Here is a 26,104-nt window from a genome sequence, read left to right as displayed (position 1 = left end):
AGTGATGTCACTAAAAGTTTTAGGTGATATTCACAATGAAAGGTTGACGTCACCACAATTAATTGGTGTTATTACTGTAACAATTAGTTAGGTGATATTACATTAACTATTAGATATTACTTTAACGATAAGGTGATATTACTGTAACGATAAGGTGATATTACTGTAATGATTAGGTGATATTACTGTAACAATTAGGTGATTTTACGTAAACGATTAGGTGATATTACTGTAACAATTAGGTGATATTACTGTAACAATTAGGTGATATTACTGTAATGATTAGGTGATATTACTGTAACAATTAGGTGATATTACTGTAACAATTAGGTGATATTACTGAAACGATTAGGTGATATTACTGTAACAATTAGGTGATATTACTGTAACAATTAGGTGATATTACTGTAATGATTAGGTGATATTACTGTAATGATTAGGTGATATTACTGTAATGATTAGGTGATATTACTGTAATGATTAGGTGATATGACTGTAACAATTAGGTGATATTACTGTAACGATTAGGTGATATTACTGTAACAATTAGGTGATATTACTGTAATGATTAGGTGATATTACTGTAAAGATTAGGTGATATTACTGTAACAGTTAGGTGATATAACTGTAATGATTAGGTGATATTACTATAACGATTAGGTGATATTACTTTAACAATTAGGTGATATTACTGTAACGATTAAGTGATATTACTGTAACAATAAGGTGATATTACTGTAACGATTAGGTGATATTACTGTAACGATAAGGTGATATTACTGTAACAGTTAGGTGATATTACTTTAACAATTAGGTGATATTACTGTAACAATTAGATGATATAACTGTAACCATTAGGTGATATTACTGTAACGATTAGGTGATATTACTGTAACGATTAGGTGATATTACTGTAAAGATTAGGTGATATTACTGTAAAGATTAGGTGATATTACTGTAAAGATTAGGTGATATTACTGTAAAGATTAGGTGATATTACTGTAACAATTAGGTGATATTACTGTAACGATTAGGTGATATTACTGTAAAGATTAGGTGATATTACTGTAAAGATTAGGTGATATTACTGTAACAGTTAGGTGATATAACTGTAATGATTAGGTGATATTACTATAACGATTAGGTGATATTACTTTAACGATTAGGTGATATTACTGTAACGATAAGGTGATATTACTGTAACAGTTAGGTGATATTACTGTAATGATTAGGTGATATTACTGTAATGATTAGGTGATATTACTGTAACGATTAGGTGATATTACTGTAACGATAAGGTGATATTACTGTAACAGTTAGGTGATATTACTTTAACAATTAGGTGATATTACTGTAACAATTAGATGATATTACTGTAACAATTAGATGATATAACTGTAACCATTAGGTGATATTACTGTAATGATTAGGTGATATTACTGTAACGATTAGGTGATATTACTGTAACAGTTAGGTGATATAACTGTAACAGTTAGGTGATATTACTGTAACGATTAGGTGATATTACTGTAAAGATTAGGTGATATTACTGTAAAGATTAGGTGATATTACTGTAACAGTTAGGTGATATAACTGTAATGATTAGGTGATATTACTATAACGATTAGGTGATATTACTTTAACAATTAGGTGATATTACTGTAACGATTAGGTGATATTACTGTAACAATAAGGTGATATTACTGTAACGATTAGGTGATATTACTGTACAGATTAGGTGATATTACTGTAACAGTTAGGTGATATAACTGTAATGATTAGGTGATATTACTATAACGATTAGGTGATATTACTTTAACAATTAGGTGATATTACTGTAATGATTAGGTGATATTACTGTAATGATTAGGTGATATTACTGTAACGATTAGGTGATATTACTGTAACGATAAGGTGATATTACTGTAACAGTTAGGTGATATTACTTTAACAATTAGGTGATATTACTGTAACAATTAGGTGATATTACTGTAATGATTAGGTGATATTACTGTAATGATGAGGTGATATTACTGTAATGATTAGGTGATATTACTATAATGATGAAGTGATATTACTGTAACAATTAGGTGATATTACTGTAATGATTAGGTGATATTACTGTAATGATGAGGTGATATTACTGTAACGATTAGGTGATATTACTGTAACAATTAGGTGATATTACTGTAACAATTAGGTGATATTACTGTAATGATTAGGTGATATTACTGTAACGATTAGGTGATATTACTGTAACAATTAGGTGATATTACTGTAACAATTAGGTGATATTACTGTAACCATTAGGTGATATTACTGTAATGATTAGGTGATATTACTGTAACGATTAGGTTATATTACTGTAACCATTAGGTGATATTACTGTAACCATTAGGTGATATTACTATAATGAATTAGTGACGTTACTATAATGAATTAGTGATATTACTTTAACAAATTGGTGATATTACTGTAATGATTAGGTGATATTACTGTAATGATTAGGTGATATTACTGTAACGATTAGGTGATATTACTATAATGAATTAGTGATGTTACTATAATGAATTAGTGATGTTACTATAATGAATTAGTGATATTACTATAATGAATTAGTGATGTTACTATAATGAATTAGTGATATTACTATAATGAATTAGTGATGTTACTATAATGAATTAGTGATATTACTATAATGAATTAGTGATATTACTATAATGAATTAGTGATGTTACTATAATGAATTAGTGATATTACTATAATGAATTAGTGATGTTACTATAATGAATTAGTGATACTACTATAATGAATTAGTGATGTTACTATAATGAATTAGTGATGTTACTATAATGAATTAGTGATATTACTATAATGAATTAGTGATGTTACTATAATGAATTAGTGATGTTACTATAATGAATTAGTGATATTACTATAATGAATTAGTGATGTTACTATAATGAATTAGTGATGTTACTATAATGAATTAGTGATATTACTATAATGAATTAGTGATATTACTATAATGAATTAGTGATGTTACTATAATGAATTAGTGATGTTACTATAATGAATTAGTGATATTACTATAATGAATTAGTGATATTACTATAATGAATTAGTGATGTTACTATAATGAATTAGTGATATTACTATAATGAATTAGTGATATTACTATAATGAATTAGTGATATTACTATAATGAATTAGTGATGTTACTATAATGAATTAGTGATATTACTATAATGAATTAGTGATATTACTTTAACAAATTGGTGATATTACTATAATGAATTAGTGATGTTACTATAATGAATTAGTGATGTTACTATAATGAATTAGTGATATTACTATAATGAATTAGTGATATTACTTTAACAAATTGGTGATATTACTATAACGAATTAGTGATGTTACTATAATGAATTAGTGATGTTACTATAATGAATTAGTGATATTACTATAATGAATTTGTGATATTACTGTAACAAATTGGCGATATCACTTGATTCTCCAGAATTATTGATACTGTATCACCAATTCAATTTGAATAGGTAATATATCACTAAAACGATTAGGTGATATCTACAACTGTCAACATTATAGTGATAGATAGTATATCTGGCCAAATCAAATGTCATTAATGTTCATACATGTATAAGAAATAAAACTTAATTGTTTGCAAAAGGGTGGAATTGCATTACATTTATCTTGATAATAGGGTTATGACGTCATAAACACAATATTAACTCGTTTCTAGAAAAATAGAAACATCAGGTTAATTAGCCCGAGTTTCCTCTGGCCCTGACACCATATACAGTTTTGAATTCGCCTATATCTTTCTAATAATAAAAAAAAATCAAAATTATGTGAAATCAGAATAATTTATCCCCAGTTTTAAATAGAAAACATCGTTTGAAAATTATCGTTTTTAATAACTTGTGTTTCCCGCTAGAGTAACATTTTCCCACCGGAGCCCCACAGTTCAAGCTCTTGTGTGACACTGATGAGGAAGACGAAAACAGGAAGCTGAAAGGAAAGGGGAAGAGAAAAGCAACAACTGCAGTTATAAGTGTAAAGATGATTTGTTAACACACAATGGAGACATTAGATGGGCCTACCAGAGTAGTATTGGTCTCATATTTATATAGTTATTTCCATTTAAACATTTGTACAACTTCATAATACGAGTAACACTGCGAAACCAGTTGACAGATCGAACATAGTGAACTTCTCGAATTCATATTAGTTTTCATGTGGGTCTAAGTTTGGGTCACGGAAGACCTAAAGATCTGCATTTTATAACCAAGATGGATCCTCCGAAAACTTTACCCATCAATTCTCGTCTTTCTGCCAAGAACCAACAGGAAAACATCAAGAAAGTCGCTGTTACAAGATCGGGAGAACAGGCACTGTTTTTGGAGCTTGATCAAGTGGGTAGTTTCCTGATGAATTCAATAATTTAAATATATAATTCTTAAACCATTTGGTTGACCTACTTTACTGTATAGGCCCGTATATCGTAAACCCATTTCAACTTTTATAGAAAGAAACCTCTCTACTGTGTAGTCACTTTTAATTTATATCATCTGTATCATATCAAGTTTATAAATGTACTTGTCTGTGAAGGTCATGATCACATCCCGCACAAAACAAGAAGTTTCCCACTACTTTACAATAAGTATGATCTATAAGTATAAGCTTCGCAAATAACTTTATTGTATTATACATAAGCATACTATTTCCGTTCCATTCACCATGAATATAATTATCAACAGTATGCAGTAATTAAAGTTCCATTTAAATGTTTATTTTTTATTGAAAAGTCACAACTAGGACAAACAATGGAAAGTGTTATGTCTCATATAGTTGTCACAAATTAAATATGCTGCAATTGTCATTTGGAGAAATGAATGCAACTTACTGCTCTGAAAACAATTAGGACTCCCTTTAGTTTTGTCTTACAAGTGTTAAAATTTGGATCAATGAACTTACACATGTAATATTTCTGGAACCAATATAAATTGCACTGTATAATCTATATCAGTGATCATACTACATCCTAGTCCGAATTTTCTGACAATCTTACCTCGTAGATTAACATCAGAACCCTTATACTAGGATTAGCTACATCCCTACGACAAGGTAAGGGCAAATTCCCACCAGTTGACCATGGAGTAAGTAAGAAGACTTGTACTAAAAACTTTTACCATACCATGTACAGTACTCATTTCTTCATACAATCTAAGTTTATATTTACTGAAGCCCATTATTCTGTGAAAAAAGGAAAATTCTCATAATGTGTAAAATATTTTTGAATTTCAGAATAGACCACTTGCTGCTATTATACAAGACATTTCTAAGAGGTAAAGGCTGAGAAACAAGTCATGACTGTATTTCAAGTGAAAGACTTTAATTTGTTCAGTTGACCATTTAAAAATTTGATTAAGATAACTGTTCATTCCATGCATTTCTGATCATAATAGTCCCCAAATGATTCTAATCAAATTGAAATAAAAGAAGAAGTCAAACTATAATAGGAGATTGATTCACGATCATGTATGCACCTGATAAGTCCACCAAGATCAATAATTCTGTTAAATGGTGATACTAACAATGATAATTTCATTTTAATATACAGTATATTTATATATGTTTTAAGTTTTTCATTGTATTTACAGATGGAATTTGGCGAATCCCGATGATTATGCCCTGCAGTTTTCAGAGCCTAACAGACAGACATACATCACAGAAAGGGTGTGACTGTTGTATCAAATTATTCTTAAATGTTGAAATGATGAATTTCTATATTTCACTGGCCAAAATGCAATAAATATGAATTTCATTTGATTTAGTCAAATATGAGGACTAAAATGGTCCATTAGTTATGAAAGTGGTACCATTGGTCTTAATTTGGTCTTTATTTATTTTCAGAATCGATCTGAGATTTCCAATGGCAACGTGCTTCAGCTTACCTCCTCACCGGTTTGTAGTTTTGCTCCATACACAGACTTGAAATTTCGAAAGATACATTTTAGCTTGAAAGAGTTAGAATTCAAAGATTTTGTAAGGACATTGAAATGATGTAAGATAAATCCTATTTATTTAGCTGTTTTAGAGTATTTTTGCTGATTGTTGAGCGGTAATTTAATTGGATGATTATTAAATCAAAGATTATTACTGATTTGATATTTCACCCATACATATTCCTTAATTTAGAAAAAAAAAGATGAATTATCATTGATTACAACTGTTTGTTAAGGCAAAGACGGCTCTTGGTATTTATGCCAAGCTCAAAGACGGAAAACCAGAGGAGAGACTTGAGTCCATGAAGAAATTGGCCAGTCTCTCATCAGACAGTACATTTGCTATGGAGTTCATTAACAAGGACGGCCACCAGCTCATCATTAAGTTTGTTGTGGATGGAAAACAGTAAGCTTTTTAGTATACTCTTGCTAAAGAGTGTGTGTGTGTGGTGGTGGTGGGGGGGGGGGGGTGTTATACTGAATATCAGCTTGTCCATCCGTCTTTTTTTAATTATTTTGGGATTGGCCAGTACAATATAAAGTTGTGCCCCCGCCGTGATTTTCTGTCGGGCTGTCATCGTAAACTTGTGGAGGTTGCAGGGGATATTCAACAGTTCTATTTATAGCCTGAAAAGAAAGAGATCATGTATTAAGCTTTAGTTTAACCTCTGAAGTAAAGTACTATTTTGTTGTTGTTGACAGTCACGGTGAGCCCTTATCCTACATCCTTAAGGGTTTTGTGGCATTGATGGATCACAATGTGGTGTCCTGGGATGTCCTCCAGGTTGACTTCACAAAGAAGGTACATCACATCCTACAGTATATCACATCCCACAGTATATCACATCCTACAGTATATCACATCCTACAGTATATCACATCCCACAGTATATCACATCCTACAGTATATCACATCCCACAGTATATCACATCCCACAGTATATCACATCCCACAGTATATCACATCCTACAGTATATCACATCCCACAGTATATCACATCCTACAGTATATCACATCCCACAGTATATCACATCCCACAGTATATCACATCCTACAGTATATCACATCCTACAGTATATCACATCCCACAGTATATCACATCCCACAGTATATCACATCCTACAGTATATCACATCCTACAGTATATCACATCCTACAGTATATCACATCCTACAGTATATCACATCCTACAGTATATCGCATCCCACAGTATATCACATCCTACAGTATATCACATCCCACAGTATATCACATCCTACAGTATATCACATCCTACAGTATATCACATCCCACAGTATATCACATCCCACATTATATCACATCCTACAGTATATCACATCCCACAGTACATCACATCCTACAGTATATCACATCCTACAGTATATCACATCCCACAGTATATCACATCATACAGTATATCACATCCCACAGTATATCACATCCCACAGTACATCACATCCTACAGTATATCACATCCTACAGTATATCACATCCCACAGTATATCACATCCTACAGTATATCACATCCTACAGTATATCACATCCTACAGTATATCACATCCTACAGTATATCACATCCCACAGTACATCACATCCTACAGTATATCACATCCTACAGTATATCACATCCCACAGTATATCACATCCCACAGTATATCACATCCCACAGTATATCACATCCCACAGTATATCACATCCCACAGTATATCACATCCCACAGTATATCACATCCTACAGTATATCACATCCTACAGTATATCACATCCTACAGTATATCACCAACAACAGTACATCACATCCTACAGTATATCACATCCTACAGTATATCACCAACAACAGTACATCACATCCTACAGTATATCACCAACAACAGTACATCACATCCTACAGTATATCACCAACAACAGTACATTTTGTTTATCTGCTATAAAAAAACAACTATTGGTAGTGGAAAGTGTATATTAATTTTGAAATCGAACATAAAATGGTGGACATTATGTATAGTAAAATCATGTCTACTTTTGTGTTTTTAACAAAATAATAGTATATAACTGATGTGTAGTGATAATTTATTGAAACTATAATAAAAAGAGTCATAATTTACTGCAGGAGTTCATGCAAGCAAAGTGCTAAAGTAATAGCACTGCCAAAATAAATATATTCACCGTTTAAATTACATCATTAATTCAAAAACTGATTCTTACTTCGATCTTCTAGATGTAGCAAGCCATATGTAAGGTTTATTATACAAGATGGAAAACAATGGTTGTGTATTGATGTTTAGGTGACAGAATGTGTGCTTAGTTCAAAGTCTGGAAATAGCTGTATACAGGCCGGTCTGGAGATCCTGGAGTGTATAGTATTACATAGGTATGTATACAGGCCGGTCTGGAGTGTATAGTATTACATAGGTATGTATACAGGCCGGTCTGGAGATCCTGGAGTGTATAGTATTACATAGGTATGTATACAGGCCGGTCTGGAGTGTATAGTATTACATAGGTATATATACAGGCCGGTCTGGAGATCCTGGAGTGTATAGTATTACATAGGTATGTATACAGGCCGGTCTGGAGATCCTGGAGTGTATAGTATTACATAGGTATGTATACAGGCCGGTCTGGAGTGTATAGTATTACATAGGTATATATACAGGCCGGTCTGGAGATCCTGGAGTGTATAGTATTACATAGGTATATATACAGGCCGGTCTGGAGATCCTGGAGTGTATAGTATTACATAGGTATGTATACAGGCCGGTCTGGAGATCCTGGAGTGTATAGTATTACATAGGTATGTATACAGGCCGGTCTGGAGATCCTGGAGTGTATAGTATTACATAGGTATGTATACAGGCCGGTCTGGAGGTCCTGGAGTGTATAGTATTACATAGGTATGTATACAGGCCGGTCTGGAGTGTATAGTATTACATAGGTATATATACAGGCCGGTCTGGAGTGTATAGTATTACATAGGTATATATACAGGCCGGTCTGGAGATCCTGGAGTGTATAGTATTACATAGGTATATATACAGGCCGGTCTGGAGATCCTGGAGTGTATAGTATTACATAGGTATATATACAGGCCGGTCTGGAGATCCTGGAGTGTATAGTATTACATAGGTATGTATACAGGCCGGTCTGGAGATCCTGGAGTGTATAGTATTACATAGGTATATATACAGGCCGGTCTGGAGTGTACAGTATTACATAGGTATGTATACAGGCCGGTCTGGAGATCCTGGAGTGTATAGTATTACATAGGTATGTATACAGGCCGGTCTGGAGTGTATAGTATTACAAAGGTATGTATACAGGCCGGTCTGGAGGTCCTGGAGTGTATAGTATTACATAGGTATGTATACAGGTCGGTCTGGAGTGTATAGTATTACATAGGTATGTATACAGGCCGGTCTGGAGTGTATAGTATTACATAGGTATGTATACAGGCCGGTCTGGAGGTCCTGGAGTGTATAGTATTACATAGGTATGTATACAGGTCTGTCTGGAGATCCTGGAGTGTATAGTATTACATAGGTATGTATACAGGCCGGTCTGGAGTGTACAGTATTACATAGGTATGTATACAGGCCGGTCTGGAGATCCTGGAGTGTATAGTATTACATAGGTATGTATACAGGCCGGTCTGGAGTGTATAGTATTACATAGGTATGTATACAGGCCGGTCTGGAGGTCCTGGAGTGTATAGTATTACATAGGTATGTATACAGGCCGGTCTGGAGATCCTGGAGTGTATAGTATTACATAGGTATGTATACAGGCCGGTCTGGAGATCCTGGAGTGTATAGTATTACATAGGTATGTATACAGGTCGGTCTGGAGTGTATAGTATTACATAGGTATGTATACAGGCCGGTCTGGAGTGTATAGTATTACATAGGTATGTATACAGGCCGGTCTGGAGATCCTGGAGTGTATAGTATTACATAGGTATGTATACAGGCCGGTCTGGAGGTCCTGGAGTGTATAGTATTACATAGGTATGTATACAGGCCGGTCTGGAGTGTATAGTATTACATAGGTATGTATACAGGCCGGTCTGGAGTGTATAGTATTACATAGGTATGTATACAGGCCGGTCTGGAGATACTGGAGTGTATAGTATTACATAGGTATGTATACAGGCCGGTCTGGAGGTCCTGGAGTGTATAGTATTACATAGGTATGTATACAGGCCGGTCTGGAGTGTACAGTATTACATAGGTATGTATACAGGCCGGTCTGGAGATCCTGGAGTGTATAGTATTACATAGGTATGTATACAGGCCGGTCTGGAGTGTATAGTATTACATAGGTATATATACAACTAGTGAAGATAATCTGCAAGTGTTTACATATCATGGAATTGTGCTTGAATATTTCACAGCTGTATTGAATACAGTTTTTTTTACATTTACGATAGTATGTACTACTTACAATATCTCTTTGGTACATGTTTATATTTGTGAAGTTCAAATTGATGTGAAAGTTTTGAGATTGACAATAATTTTCAGTCTCTTTTATTCAGTGTATTTATTAAGTCATTTTACCTGTCTCAGAGCAAGAGGTCAGATACACTGCTATTAAATCAGCTTATTTTAATGCCTTACAGTAGTGCATCAAACAAGGTGGACATTGTGGAACATTACATCCTCGGTCAACAGGAGAAAGTACACAGCCACCTCCAGACGTAAGTACAGACAAGTCTGACACTACAGGACAATTCAGTTTGTGTTGGCTCTGTGATATATTTCTTGTTTTATCTTGTCTCCTTGATTTCTGTTACCTTTAAAATTGTCTTTGTTAGTTTATATTTTGGTGGGTGTTGCTGTTGTCCAAAGCAAATATAATTCATTTTGTAACTGTGTCAGCAAGTTAGTTTGTAAATCAGTATAGCTGCATTGATTTAAAGTTTTTATCTGGGGGTGTGACTGTTTTACCAGATAATAGTGCCATTAGTTGTCTATTTGTTGAATGTCAGGTATGTTGCATCACATCAGTAGAACTGAACCAAAACTGTCACAAGTGGTACAAATCCATATCACATGTCTATTTACCTTTGCCACTCATTTCTTATCTTTTGATCTTTCTTCACCAAACTATGACATAGAATATAAGATGTAGACAATACTGCATTTTACTTTCCATTATAATTAAATTAAGAGGATTCCCTTTCTGTTTCTAATATCACTGTTTATATTTAGGCCTGAACTACAGAAAAACTCCATGGCTCTCCTGAATGCTTTGTTTTCAAAAGCTAATCCAGTGAAGAAGAAGGTAGTGCTTTATTTTTGATGATGTACTCGATAATGCATTATCTGAGATACTTTAATTTTCAATACACGTCAGTTCAGAAAAATGCTTTCCTGTGGGTCATTTAAAATAAAATACCTACTTTTTTTATCCAGGCAAAGTCTGTAAATATTGGAAGATACCATTAATCTAGTCATTGGTAATTTGATAATTTGGAACCTTTCTGAATGCTTAAATTGAACTAATTGTTTTACTATACAATAATGAAACTTAATTGCTGAACTTGTGTCTTATTTTTCAAACCTATAAAGAAATGTTATCATTTGTTAAAAATTTTGTTTGTAGGAAATATCAAAAATGGTGCAATCAAAGAGATTCAGAAATATTATTTCCACGGTAAGTTGAGGTCTGATGGGACAACCAGAATCAATCTAATCAAAATACGGATCATCATTATACACTGCATTATGGAGATCTGACAAATGCTGGGAAGGGGTCATTTTCAGATTACCTTTCAACCAACCAATCAAAATGTGACTGGCGTAGTTTTTCTGGAGTCTGATTGTCTTTACTGGAATCTGATTCTCCTAGGCAGCCATTATTAATGATTATTATTGAATGGATAATATCGAATGTACCCAAATTAAGATGGCAATACCTATCATAATCCACTCCACACTCAAGAGGATGCATTTATTACTCAGAGTTTGTATAGTTTGTGGATTTTCTTTTGCTAATATGGACGCTACTCTGGAGTTAACGTAGCAAGAAAATGGACAGATCAGACTTTATTCAATGTTTTTACAACTGTTAAATTAATTGATTAACTTCTGATTATCGTTCCATTTGCACACAATGCCAAACAGGCATTATATCATAAGAAACAGGTTTGATTAACTAAAAAATCCTGTTGTATGGAAATCATTAAGGTCAACTAAACATGACTCCATACCGACCATCATCTGTATTTCAATCAGTAAACCAGAATTGCTGTCTAAAATGGAACAAAAAATAGCGGAAAGATAATTAGTCTAACATTTGAAATTTTTATTTTTCATGATAAGAAAGTTTGACTATATATGTTGAAAATTGAAGGTAACTGGGTTTTAATTATTTTGTGTTTCAGTATGTTATTGGGAGTGGGCGTGTCCCAGGCAATGACATGGCCCATCATCTGTACGTCTTACAAACACTAATACTGAGTATGTTTGAGGACCGTATGAACACTCCCGCTGATCCACAGGACCAGGTAGGTTACTGTATAGTAAGGTTACTCTAATTAGATCTGTATAGTCTAATTAGATCTGTATAGTCTAATTAGGTCTGTATAGTCTAATTAATTAGATCTGTATAGTCTAATTAGATCTGTATAGTCTAATTAGGTCTGTATAGTCTTATTAGATCTGTATAGTCTAATTAGATCTGTATAGTCTAATTAGATCGGTATAGTCTAATTAATTAGATCTGTATAGTCTAATTAGGTCTGTATAGTCTAATTATGAAGAGAGAAAGTTATCTTGTTTATTTTCTAATTTTCAAATTGATGTAAAAAAATTATCTCTTATTTATGATGCGATAAATTTTCCTGTAGATGGTGATTAAGAACATCGATACATTGAGGCCTACAGCTATTGCCATAGACAGCGACTCCAACCAGCCAGGGACACGCAAATCTAACCTTTACAGAAAACTGGGGTTTGAGGTGAGATGATTCCCCAGGTAAAACTGAATATTTATGTAAATCAAACCAATTCCTGTCTATAGAAATAGTCCTGAATTATCATTGGATATTGCACAAATGAGGTCATGAAACCATTCTCAATTCTGATTGGCTGACACGGTTAAACATATGAAGCTATACATTATCATTCTTATATAATGTATTTCTATAGGATCTTTCAATGCCAGCACAAGACTTTGCCAGAAACACACCTCCAGGAATTTTAGCTCTTGACAATGTTGCTTATTTTGCTGAAAAACACCAAGAAAATTATGTAAAGGTAATGATGCTTTCTGTCAGTTTACACTGTATGTAAAGGTAATGATTCTCTCTACTAGTTGACATTGATCATCAATTACATGTATCATATTTTCTAGATCTCTGTAGACTAACTATATTCCATGTTGAATATATGTTCATCATTTTTTCAATGACCAATCACTATCATTTTATGACTTTAAATATTACTTTTATTCTTATTACATTGTATTTTATATTTTGGGATTGCTTTTGAATTATATTAGATAATTTTCTTTTGATGTATCTGTTTATATATTAACTGTTGATATTGTAGGTAGTCCTTGAAAACTCAAGTCGTTCTGATGAGCATGACTGTCCATTTATAAAAGCCAGCATCATGCTAACCAGGATCCTTTGTGAAATCCTAAAGATAGGAGAGCCACGTAAGTTTAATCCTAAAGATAGGAGATCTATGTAAGTTTAATCCTAAAGATGGAGATACACATAAGTTTAATCTTAAAGATAGGAGATCCATGTAAGTTTAATCCTAAAGATGGAGATACACATAAGTTTAATCTTAAAGATAGGAGATCCATGTAAGTTTAATCCTAAAGATAGGAGATACACATAAGTTTAATCCTAAAGATGGAAATCCACGTAAGTTTAATCCTAAAGATGGGAATCCACGTAAGTTTAATCCTAAAGATGGAAATCCATGTAAGTTTAATCCTAAAGATAGGAGAGCCACGTAAGTTTAATCCTAAAGATAGGAGATACATGTATGTTTAATCCTAAAGATAGGAGAGCCACGTAAGTTTAATCCTAAAGATAGGAGATACATGTAAGTTTAATCCTAAAGATGGAGATACACATAAGTTTAATCCTAAAGATGAAGATCCATGTAAGTTTAATCCTAAAGATGAAGATCCATGTAAGTTTAATCCTAAAGATAGGAAATCCATGTACGTTTGATCCTAAAGATAGGAGATACATGTAAGTTTAATTCTAAAAATAGGAGATACACGTAAGTTTAATCCTAAAGATGAAGATCCATGTAAGTTTAATCCTAAAGATGAAGATCCATGTAAGTTTAATCCTAAAGATAGGAAATCCATGTACGTTTGATCCTAAAGATAGGAGAGCCATGTAAGTTTAATCCTAAAAATAGGAGATACACGTAAGTTTAATCCTAAAGATGAAGATCCATGTAAGTTTAATCCTTAAGATGGAAATCCATGTAAGTTTAATCCTAAAGGTAGGAGAACTATATTTACAGATTGTGAAGTTCAATTTATATGTTGTGTAATCACAAAGTTTCATCGATGAGTTGTCGATCTTAGAAGAGCCTTGACCATGACTCACTTTCTTTTCTTCCTATACAATATGTAGGATGGAATATAAACATGTCCACAATACTTAGAGATTTTACAATTAATTATTGATTACATTTTAACCTAGTGTGTTTTTATGGAGGCGTTTACGCCTGCCATATTACAATCACCTACGAGTTGTGACGTCACAATCTCTCACTTTCATTTTCGTTATATTTCCTTTCACAGTTCATTTTGTAGTTTCTTTCGGTTCATATATGATGTAGTTGAACTATATATACATTTATGAAAACTATCACGACTACAAATAAAGTGCTATTACATGAAAAAAGGTATATTCAGTATAAATTTCTCTTCGGCGGAAGCCCGGAATTTGAGACCTCTGGTGGTAATTTCTGTAACTAGGGGTAATGATTCGCTTAGTCCAAGTATGAGGCACGTCATTGTAGTCCGTCATTCAAAGTAGATGTGCACAGAAATGTATTAACTATGCTGATAATGTTGTGAACATTTCAGGAACTATTTTGAATAAACAATAAGAATAATGTCTTGTAAATATCTACACCTGCATCGATTTTTGCAAATCTATATCGAAAATACTGATTGAAGGGAGATAACTGCGATATTCTGACGTTAGCTTACAGAGGACACTTGTTTAACTACTAGGAATAAAGACGGCATAACAACCCAAGCGCAAACAAATGTCCGATTTTCATAATACCCTCCAGGTTTTGGCTAACAACATTTCTTTTGTTTACAACTTGGTAGTTTGTTCACGAGATTTTATGAGATTTGGTCCGATATTTAGCGATCACGTGTTTCGTCTGTTTACGTGAGCGAGCACTCTGTCAAAATGGAGGCACGTGGACATGGGCTTCACACGAAGCATCAAAGTGCGATGATTGTCGCTAGAAATTAATATCTATCATTATGAATTAAAGGCAAGTTGCTTACAAAGTTTAAATCTGTTTGTTGACCCACTGAAATAAGCGTTTGTTTATTTAGGACGAAACTGTTTACGATAAGTTGTTCAAGCCTGGCCAGACCACAAAATCACAATATCTACTGCGATTATAGTCCGAATTTTCTGACGATCTTGCTATATACTATATGCAGACTTTAATCAGCTTTAAGGCAATATCAACACCAGAACCTTTCGGATTACTGCGATAACTGATCGAAGTCCCTGTGTTTCAAATCTATGAATCGGCAGACCTACGTGATGGCGTGATGGAATTCGATCGTTTATTTTTCAAAACTAAGAAAACTGGCACATATCTGTCGTGGTGGTCATTTGTGCTGTACCTTCCCCGACAGAGACAATATACAGAATCTGGATTTTTGTGATAAGGTTAACTGCAGTAGCTACTCGCACTCGTAATATATATGAAAATGCTAAATTATTATTGAACCAGCTTGTCTTATTTATATATTATTCAGCTCACGATTCAATGCAACCTTTTCAAATGTTTTCATGTAATATATATATATACATTTGTATGCACCAAGCTGTGAAATGTTTGTATTACATAGAATATTTAAACAATACAAAGTAATTGTAGATTAACAACATGTATACCAATTGCATTTTAACGTACTAGTACAACTTTTTGTTGTTTTCATGTAATATAACTTTTTGTTGTTTTCATGTAAAATGATAAATACATGTATATCTATTGGCAATCGATATACAATCCATATAATATAAGACTTTCTCAAATATCAATATCCTCATAACTTTCAAAATAAATCTATATTTGCTTTTGAAATTTCATTAAAAATGTTTGATTTTCATGTCACGAACAAATCCCTTAAAATGATCATCAATCTCCTTATTGGTCTCCAGAAAGTGTGAAAATAAATGAAACTTGTCAATAATTCTATTCATTATGAATTCATGTATAACCATTTAGGTTTTTTCCAATGTTGACCTTTAAAACTATATATATATACAAGCAACAATCTGTGGGATGTCAAATATGGAAGGCTATAGCTGTTTCAGGATAAATTGCCAAAAATGCTTATAAGTACTGTTTCGTATCACTGATCACATTTATTGGGTTTTTGACTATTATGTGTTATTACTACTTAAGTGTGAATTTTTTCGGCTTGTTATTGCTACTTAAGTGTGATTTTTTTCGGCTTAAGTGATAATGTATTTCTTTGTACTTATGTGCAACAGACATCGCGAGAGTTTAATTCTCCTACATATAATATTGACTCCTACAAAAAGAAGTTGAGTGATCAAGATTGGTTGACTACGAGAGGCATTTTATCAAATCTCATATTTACCATACTGATTGCTCATGATCATATTTCATCCGGCCTAGTAAACTCTAGAAAAAACATCTTAATTTATGAAAGTAGCTAACTCCTTTAATGTATGTGTAAAAATTAAGTATATATATACGTGTATATCGTACAAAACATCAAACTTCTAATATGGTAGATATGAAACATACATTTAGGCTGACTGCCTGATAATATAATACAATTTGTACAGAGTTTACAATCCTTTGACATTCAGCTCATAATATACACCATTATAATTTGATCTGTCGTCATGCGTCGGTCTTCTTCTTAAGACCAAGATATCGCAGAATGGTGTACAAAAGATTCTTAAGCTGTTTTTATCAAAATTGTTAATTTCATGGCCCCCTATGTGTCCCATTCTCCCTGGGGAGAGGATACATTTTACTATAGTTTATGTAGGAAACTCATCACACATATTTTAGCATAATTTGTTACATTTTCATTGGAAATTGGTTAGCACGTGGTTAGGGCAAACTTTTCTCAATGATATATTGTCAGAGAATGTCAAGGCCAACGACTTGTTATGGGTTCGAATGTCAAAAATAAAAATCTTATATTGATTATTTTTTTCATTTCGTATGAAAGAACATAGTCCACTGAAACAGAATGTGCATATTTTATTGTCATCAGATAAAAATATGGCAGAAAGATATGGCACTTGGAAAAGAATCATAAAGCTATTTTCTCCAGCCAAAATTAAAAAATAATTCAAAACTGCAGAATAAAGGTTTCTGCTCTTTTATCTATAATATACACATGAAGGCTTGATGTTTGACGCATAGATAACGTATGGCTGGCTACAAATGTTATACTTATATTTGACCTTGACCTTCATTCAAGGTCGCGGGGGTCAAATGATGAAGAAAATTCAAAGTTCTTTCAAAATTATTAATTTGGGTCACATTTTAAAGAATCGGCCCTTTTAAAGGTGTGTGCAATGTATCAAGGTCAAATAATCAAAATGACGCAGATATGGCACTTTTAAAAAGAAATTCCTACCAAAATGAAAAAAAAATACCCAAAACTGCACACACACACGAAGGCTAGATATTTGGCAAACAGATACATGTAACATGTGTGACTGGCTACAAATATTGAGTTTATCTCTCTGACCTTGACCTTCATTCACATTTTAAAGAACCGGCTCTTATGAAGGTGTGTGCGAAGTTTCAAGGGCAAATTATTAAAAATGATGCAGACATGCCCTTTAAAGAATGTTTTCTTGCCAAAATCAAAAATTATCCATAAATTGCAATTCAATTGTTGACTCAAAAGGGATCAATTTGGCTCAATTGACAGAAATAACTTCTTCTCTGAAACTAAGCAATCGATATAGCTCATACTTGACTGGTAGCATCCTTTTGGGTAGGGATTCAAAATTGTAAAAATGGTGGGGTTGACCCCCGGGGGCAGGGTCAAAAGGGGTCAATTGGTTTCTCTGAAACTAAGTTATGGATATAACTCACATTGGTATGGTAGCAATCCCTATGGGGTTGTACCCAAAGTCAATTTCACAATTTGGTATAAAACCTACATTCGTATGGTAGCATGGTTATGGGGTGGGTATTCAAAATTGTACGAATGTTGGGGTTAACCTCCCGGGGGCTGAAGGATGGGACCAAAATAGGTCAATTTCGCTAAATTGACATTTTTAGAATAACAATAAACCAATGTACATGTACCCATATAAAATGCTTATGATATATTGATAAATAAACTTAAGCATCATTCTAGTTTCATATCTCATAAATCCAGGTGAGCGATACAGGCCCTCTGGGCCTCTTGTTTTATCTGTGAAACCATTCAGATCCCAACTCCATAATCTTGCTGGACACCAAGAGATGAACACAATCCTGATGTAAAAATAGGCCCAGGGTTCTTTCCACACCCCAAGAGACTTATACAATCATATTGAATTGATATCAAATATGAAAGTTTTCTTCAATATTTTGCATGTAAAACGCTGTATATTTATATACAGTACATATAGCTACTAGGCTATTATCTACATCTTGGTGGTAAATTAAAAAGCAACAAATCACAAATCACAGTTTATTGTTAATATTGCCATTGGATCTATTAAAATAGATGGAATTGATATCTAGTTTTGAAATAATTGTCCTTAAAAATGAGGTCTTTGTTGAAAAAAAAGTGTAATAACTTTTAAAAGCCGTCAATCTAATTTTGATATTATTCTAAGATCAAAATAGAAAGGAATAAACAATTTTGTTTACAAGATATTGAAAGACATTGCACACTTTCAACAAAAAAGTAGCAGACACTCCCTGTATTTTCAATACATATCGTGTATTGTTATAACTTATCGAAATGCATATCATATTGTTTCGACATTTCTAATACCCAGGCCTATAAAATATGTTTGTTTTAAACACATAAATGCAAATTTTGAACTACTTAAGTATAAAAGATGGTTTAAAGTATGAATGTTAATGACATGTACCTAAGTAGAAGTTGATTTGAAAAAAATTAAAATGTTCGACTTTTTAAGTAAAGGTTTGATTGAAATAAGAAATGTTTAACTACTTTTAGAAGTAGGTTTGCAACTTTTAAGATTAAAACCATTATGTACATCGGAACAGTCTAAACCATTACATTCATCAGGACTGTGAAAACCATTATGTCCGGTTGGTTTGACACACTTAAGTGGAAATGTTTAGTCATGTTGATATCAGTTTAATCTGTATTCTTGCTTTATTTCAAATATCTCCTTTTACATCTGATTAACGCCTCCTACAGTACTTTCAGTACTTTGATTTAGTATTATTTAAACATTAAATAGGGATTCTTTTTTTTGGCATTATACGAAAAGATGTAACAGCCGGACAATTAATGGAATCGCTAGTAAGCTGATTCAAATTTGGTGGTAAAGGTGTCAACTACAGGAACAAACAAAATATAGTTCCACAATGTGACAGTAACATATCTGAAACATTTAATTTTTTTATTGTTATAGTTAATTCTACCATATTCCATTCATATCTTATTGGGAAAAAAAAAAGTAAAAACAGAAACAATAATAGTCATTGCGCATTAACACTGTGTACTGGTCCAGCTTATGTATTCCTATCCATCAAATTTGATGTTTTCACACTTGTAAACGATGGTCTGGTTAGTAAGGTTAAATTAGAAACACACTGGAAATGTAAATATAATTGTGTGTGCATGCAGCCATGCTTGCAGGGGAGGCTGTATGTATGTGTGTCTGGCCGTCTGTAATGAACTCCATAAGTAACAGGTATCTATGAAACCCTGGAGATATTTAATCTTGTTCAGACAATAACATCACACCATCAAAGTACACACCTGCTTAGATCTTTATCGTCATCGCTCCAGGTTAAATGTCAAGGTCACACTTATCCACTTTTGAAATAAGAAAAAAATATTGTATGCAACTTGCAAGGTATTTCTTGAAATTCTACATTTGATAAAAATTTTGGTGGCCATCAGTCAAGGTAAAAGGTCCAAAGCCACTTGACCACTTTGAAAATAAAAAAAGCTTAAGCTTGTGTACAAGATATCTCATGAAACCTGAAAAGATTAATTAAATTGATTTGGGGGGGGGGGGGGGGGGTATATCTGAGTCCCCAGTATCTTTGCATTTTAAATGTAAATAATTAAATAGTATAGCTAAGGATAAGGATTGGTATGAGTAACTGCTATTTGTGTATACAGCTCGTGAGGAGGGAGAGAAGTATCACCCAATGTTTTTCGGTCATGAGGAGCCATTCCAGGAGTTCTTCTGTATCTGTATCCAGCTTCTCAATAAGACCTGGCGTGAGATGAGGGCCTCCACTGAGGACTTTCAGAAGGTATCAAATTGGTGTATTAAAGGGATACAACATGGTCAGGAAATAATGAACCGAATATCATCAAAATCGCCTCGAGTTATCTTTGTACCACCATTGTATTTTTTGCAATTTTTCAATCTTTGGATGAAAAAATGCCACTCTTCTCATAAACGTTTAGAATCCTGTTTCAGTTGCGAAACTTTTAAGTACAAGGTAAGAATTTATGGGGGTGGGGGGAGCATTTCTATTTCTCCAAAATATGTAAATTTGAAAATTTTTGCAAAAAAAAAGCAATTATTTGTCATGAATAAAATCATACAAACTTTTTTTGCTGTGATAGTTATGATAAATATTTGGTTAAGAACAAAAACATGACCAATTATGACCTTACCATAGAAAAAAAATAGCAAATTATTCTATTTTTTATATCACATGAAAGAAAGTTATCTCCCCTATATATATATATGTTTTTATCACGTCATTCGTTTTTAGCCCACCATCATCAGATGGTGGGCTATTCAAATCGCCCTGCGTCCGTGGTCCGTCGTCCGTCCGTCCCTCCGTCCGTAAACAATTCTTGTTATCGCTATTTCTCAGAAAGTATTGAAGGGATCTTTCTCAAATTTCATATGTAGGTTCCCCTTGGTGCCTAGTTATGCATATTGCGTTTTGAGACCAATCGGAAAACAACATGGCCGACAGGCAGCCATCTTGGATTTTGACAATTGAAGTTTGTTATCGCTATTTCTGAGAAAGTACTGAAGGGATCTTTCTCAAATTTTATATGAAGGTTCTCCTTGGTGCCTAGTTATGCATATTGCGTTTTGAGACCAATTGGATAACAACATGGCCGACAGGCAGCCATCTTGGATTTTGACAATTGAAGTTTGTTATCGCTATTTCTGAGAAAGTATTGAAGGGATCTTTCTCAAATTTTATATGAAGGTTCCCCTTGGTGCCTAGTTATGCATATTGCGTTTTGAGACCAATCGGATAACAATATGGCCGACAGGCAGCCATCTTGGATTTTGACAATTGAAGTTTGTTATCGCTATTTTTGAGAAAGTACTGAAGGGATCTTTCTCAAATTTCATATGTAGGTTCCCCTTGGTGCCTTGTTATGCATATTGCGATTTGAGACCAATCGGAAAACAATATGGCCGACAGGCAGCCATCTTGGATTTTGACAATTGAAGTTTGTTATCACTATTTCTGAGAAAGTGCTGAATGGATCTTTCTCAAATTTCATATGTAGGTTTAACTTGGTGCCTAGTTATGCATATTGCGTTTTGAGACCAATCCGAAAACAACATGGCCGACAGGCAGCCATCTTGGATTTTGACAATTGAAGTTTGTTATCACTATTTCTGAGAAAGTGCTGAATGGATCTTTCTGAAATTTCATATGTAGGTTTCCCTTGGTGCCTAGTTATGCATATTGCGTTTTGAGACCAATCAGAAAACAACATGGCCGACAGGCAGCCATCTTGGATTTTGACAATTGAAGTTTGTTATCGCTATTTCTGAGAATGTACTTATTAAATGGATCTTTCTGAAATTTCATATGTAGGTTTCCCTTGGTGCCTAGTTATGCATATTGCGTTTTAGACCAATCTGATGAACAACATGGCCGACAGGCAGCCATCTTGGTTTATTGGCAATTGAAGTTTGTTATCACTATTTCTGAGAAAGTATTTAAGGGATCTTTCTGAAATTTCATATGTAAGTTTCCCTTGGTGCATAGTTATGCATATTGCGTTTTGAGACCAATCAGAAAACAACATGGCCGACAGGCAGCCATCTTGGATTTTGACTATTGACGTTTGTTATCGCTATTTCTAAGAAAGTACTGAATGGATCTTTTTGAAATTTCATATGGAGGTCTTTCTCAAATTTCATATGGAAGTTCCCCTTGGTGCCTCGTTATGCTAATTGCATTTTGAGATCAATTGGAAAACAATATGGCTGACAGAGTTATCTCTATTTCTCAAAGTACCGAATGAATCTTTCTCAAATTTCAAATTTCATAAGTAGGTTCCCCTTGGTCCCTTGTATTGCATTTTTGGACCAGTCTGTCCTGAAAACAACCTGGCAAACAAACAGCCATTATCGTTAAATATCAAATTTCTTATATAGCTAGGATTCCCTTGTTTGAAAAGTACTGGAGGGATGTCTCAATTTGCACAGATTAGTAAAATGAAGGGAAAAGTAGAGAAAAGATCAATCTGACATGGAACCTATGAAGATCATTCAATGGTGGGCGCCAAGATCCCTCTGGGATCTCTTGTTCTTGGTGTCACAGCCTAGCAGGCCTCCTGGCTATATTCCTAAAAGCTGTACTCTAATGTAGTCTGATGTTCGGTTGAAAAATCTTTTTCAAGAGATACCATTTTATGAATGTTTCATATTCCATTAAAACAGAGACCACTACATGCTTTCATGTTTAAATCCAACTGTTGACTATTGATTTATCTGAAACTTTAAAGCTGAGGCTTTTTGATGACATCTGAAACTAGGAAAGCTGTATATACTGATTGAATGTAGCTTACATACTTTACTGAATCTGTTAGTATGAAACATTATTTTATATTATCTAGGTGTTGGGAGTGGTGAAGGAACAGATTGGGCGTGCCCTGGACATGCAGCCCACCTCGCTGGAAACTTTTAAGTCTCGTCTGAACCAACTCACATATGATGAGATAATTAATCTGTGGGAGAGAGAACGCTTGTCAAAGGAGGAATGGGAGTCCCAAGCCAGGCCGATAATGTAGGTAGCGGGCCAGATTAGACGTAGACGTAATCAGAAATTCTCATCAATAGTTACTGGTCTTGATAAAAAAGGCTCTGCTAGAATTGTACCTGCTGCCCCCATTGCATGATCATAACAATCAACAAAATTTGGAATCTTATCTTTTCTCTTCTTTTTTCCTCCTTTTTTTCTTCCCAATGTTGTCCCTTGACTCTGCCTCACTTTTAGCCTAGAGCTGAGTGCTCGCCGATGTGAGGAAGGCTTTGGGGTGTGTTCCCTGGCCAAGACATACCAGAGTCTATTAAAATGGTAGTTGCTACTCCTGCTTAGCGTTAGGTATTTTCAGGAGTGGGACGACTGGTTTGCCTGTTGTCAGTATAAAGTGAACAGGTGGGGTGTACTGCTGGGTCTCCTAACCAGTATGCTTCAGTGAGATAGCACTATAAAGTTAGCATCAGTTCCTTTCCCTCACAAGGAGACAAAACACAAACCTACCACAGCCTCCCAAGACACACACATTCACCACACAAGCATTTCGTACACAGGGGAGGTTGTCCTTAGATGGCCTTAGCTGATAGGACGTTAAATAATACTAATCTTAACTGAACTAGAAGCTTAGAAGAAGGGCACTCAATTTAGTTACATGTACTAGACATCTACACATGCGTGAACATTAAGAAGCATGGCCGTGTAATTTGTTGTTTATTGGTATGTAATTGTACTAGATGGTAACAGCCCGACTAAAGTAAATAGTTGATGATCGAACTTGTCCAGAGTGAGCACCCACCGATAATGTAGGTACGAAGTCAGACTAGTCATGGTGTGAATCCTTGACTTGATTTTTATGCCTCCGCCATGAAATGGGGGGCATATTGTGTTACCTATGTCCGTCCTGTCCAGCCCCATCCTGTCCCGTCCTGTCCTGTCCCATCCTGTCCCAATACAATTTGACTAGGTAATCTTGGGAACTGCTGAGCCTGAGGTTTTTGGGTGAAAAGTGGCAGCGGGGGCATTTATGTCTTAATAGACATTTTCTAGTTATAAGTCGTGTACTAGGCAAATGATACAGGATAGTTTCTTTATTTTCTGGGGCTAGGCACATTGGATAAGCCAAAGTCTATGATTAGAGGTGTAATTTCATTTCAAAAATCTGATGCTGTCAGTGTTTTACAAGTGTAGTTTTTGTATCCATAAAACCTGTAACTAAGGTGGAAAAATATGTCTGAGCAATTTCTTCTCAACTTATGAATTTGACAATGATAATTACCAAAAGTCTTTTTAAAGTGATTTGTTAAACTTGATGTTTGTGTTTCAACAGTGAGCTTCGCCAGGAAATAACGCCATGTATTTTGGATCTGATAAAACAACAACGTTTAAACTACCTGATGGAGGGGACCAGGTTCCACAAGTATAACATGAAGGGTAAAAATAAAGGTCAGTACAGAGTAGGTCCAAACAGATTTTAAAAGGCCACTTAAACACATTGAATACCAGCTACACTTCGGCTATGTTGTACAAACAGCACATTGGTGACTTGATAGACCTAAACATATTGCTGATCATGCTATTCATAAAACTGGAATAAAGTGGATGTTAAAAGAAAATTCACCCAAACCATATCTTTCAAAAATCACATTTTGTGCAGACATGTACTTGTAAATGGATCATTAAGTCCATCTTTAACTGGACCTAGAGGATTTGTCTTTGGAACCTAACTCTATTTTAATGTTTTATTATGTGTGACTAACAAGAAGTATGGCAAGATATACACCAAATCCACATGTTCCAAGTTTCAGGTGTAATTACCTTGTAGCTTACAGTTCAATATTTAATAAAAGGTTGAATACATCATTTTCTGTAAACAATACAAATATAAAATTAATGTATATTTGTCATCTATTGATGTTGACAGATTGTAAAAAAGGCTTGAAGTCATTGAGAAATAGGTGTCGTACAGTAAATCCTGTGTGTTGTTATTACAGACAAGATGTGGTGTTGGCGTCTCTCCCCCAACCATAAGTGTTTCCACTATGCTGACTGTACTGAGGGTGATATTCCTACCCTTGACCACATGCCAAATAAACGTAAGTCTGCTTCCTTATAAGGACAGGGATATTTACATTCAGCAAATATGGTATTAAAATTACTTTTCTAAACAATGAAAATAACATTTCTGAAAATATTGAAAAATTAATATTGTTTTGACAAGAATTTATTTCCATGGTCCTACTTCAATCCATTTATTTCATTTGTAAGTTTTAATGTATCAATAGACACCAGGTATCTGTCAATATTGTAAGTTTTAATGTATCAATAGACACCAGGTACCTGTCAATATTGTAAGTTTTAATGTATCAATGGACACCAGGTATCTGTCAACATTGTAAGTTTTAATGTATCAATAGACACCAGGTATCTGTCAACATTGTAAGTTTTAATGTATCAATAGACCAGGTATCTGTCAACATTGTAAGTTTTAATGTATCAATAGACACCAGGTATCTGTCAACATCGTAAGTTTTAATGTATCAATAGACACCAGGTATCTGTCAATATCGTAAGTTTTAATGTATCAATAGACACCAGGTATCTGTCAATATTGTAAGTTTTAATGTATCAATAGACACCAGGTATCTGTCAGTATTGTAAGTTTTAATG

At 34.0% G+C, this 26,104-nt stretch overlaps 1 protein-coding gene across 2 annotated transcripts in view; it reads left to right on the top strand.

The window, feature by feature from the left end:
• The first annotated feature begins 4,023 nt into the window (after positions 1 to 4,023).
• The window catches only part of LOC117337114 (engulfment and cell motility protein 1-like), a 30,174-nt gene continuing 8,093 nt past the window's right edge, over positions 4,024 to 26,104 (top strand). For both annotated transcript variants that reach the window (XM_033897908.1, XM_033897907.1), the window contains exons 1-18: positions 4,024 to 4,436; positions 5,329 to 5,369; positions 5,685 to 5,760; positions 5,938 to 5,988; positions 6,266 to 6,435; positions 6,732 to 6,831; positions 8,315 to 8,400; positions 10,645 to 10,722; positions 11,237 to 11,309; positions 11,631 to 11,681; positions 12,412 to 12,534; positions 12,877 to 12,987; positions 13,178 to 13,285; positions 13,580 to 13,688; positions 20,583 to 20,719; positions 23,295 to 23,464; positions 24,765 to 24,880; positions 25,429 to 25,530. In XM_033897908.1, the coding sequence (XP_033753799.1) occupies positions 4,314 to 4,436; positions 5,329 to 5,369; positions 5,685 to 5,760; positions 5,938 to 5,988; positions 6,266 to 6,435; positions 6,732 to 6,831; positions 8,315 to 8,400; positions 10,645 to 10,722; positions 11,237 to 11,309; positions 11,631 to 11,681; positions 12,412 to 12,534; positions 12,877 to 12,987; positions 13,178 to 13,285; positions 13,580 to 13,688; positions 20,583 to 20,719; positions 23,295 to 23,464; positions 24,765 to 24,880; positions 25,429 to 25,530 (1,825 nt within the window). In that variant the 5' untranslated portion in view covers positions 4,024 to 4,313. The remainder of the gene's footprint in view (positions 4,437 to 5,328; positions 5,370 to 5,684; positions 5,761 to 5,937; positions 5,989 to 6,265; positions 6,436 to 6,731; positions 6,832 to 8,314; positions 8,401 to 10,644; positions 10,723 to 11,236; positions 11,310 to 11,630; positions 11,682 to 12,411; positions 12,535 to 12,876; positions 12,988 to 13,177; positions 13,286 to 13,579; positions 13,689 to 20,582; positions 20,720 to 23,294; positions 23,465 to 24,764; positions 24,881 to 25,428; positions 25,531 to 26,104) is intronic.

Source organism: Pecten maximus, chromosome 11 (assembly GCF_902652985.1).
Source record: "Pecten maximus chromosome 11, xPecMax1.1, whole genome shotgun sequence".
In the NCBI taxonomy this organism is placed as follows: Eukaryota; Metazoa; Mollusca; class Bivalvia; order Pectinida; family Pectinidae; genus Pecten; species Pecten maximus.
The sequence above is the reverse complement of the archived record's forward strand: the minus strand, read 5'-3'. Positions and strand labels throughout refer to the sequence as shown.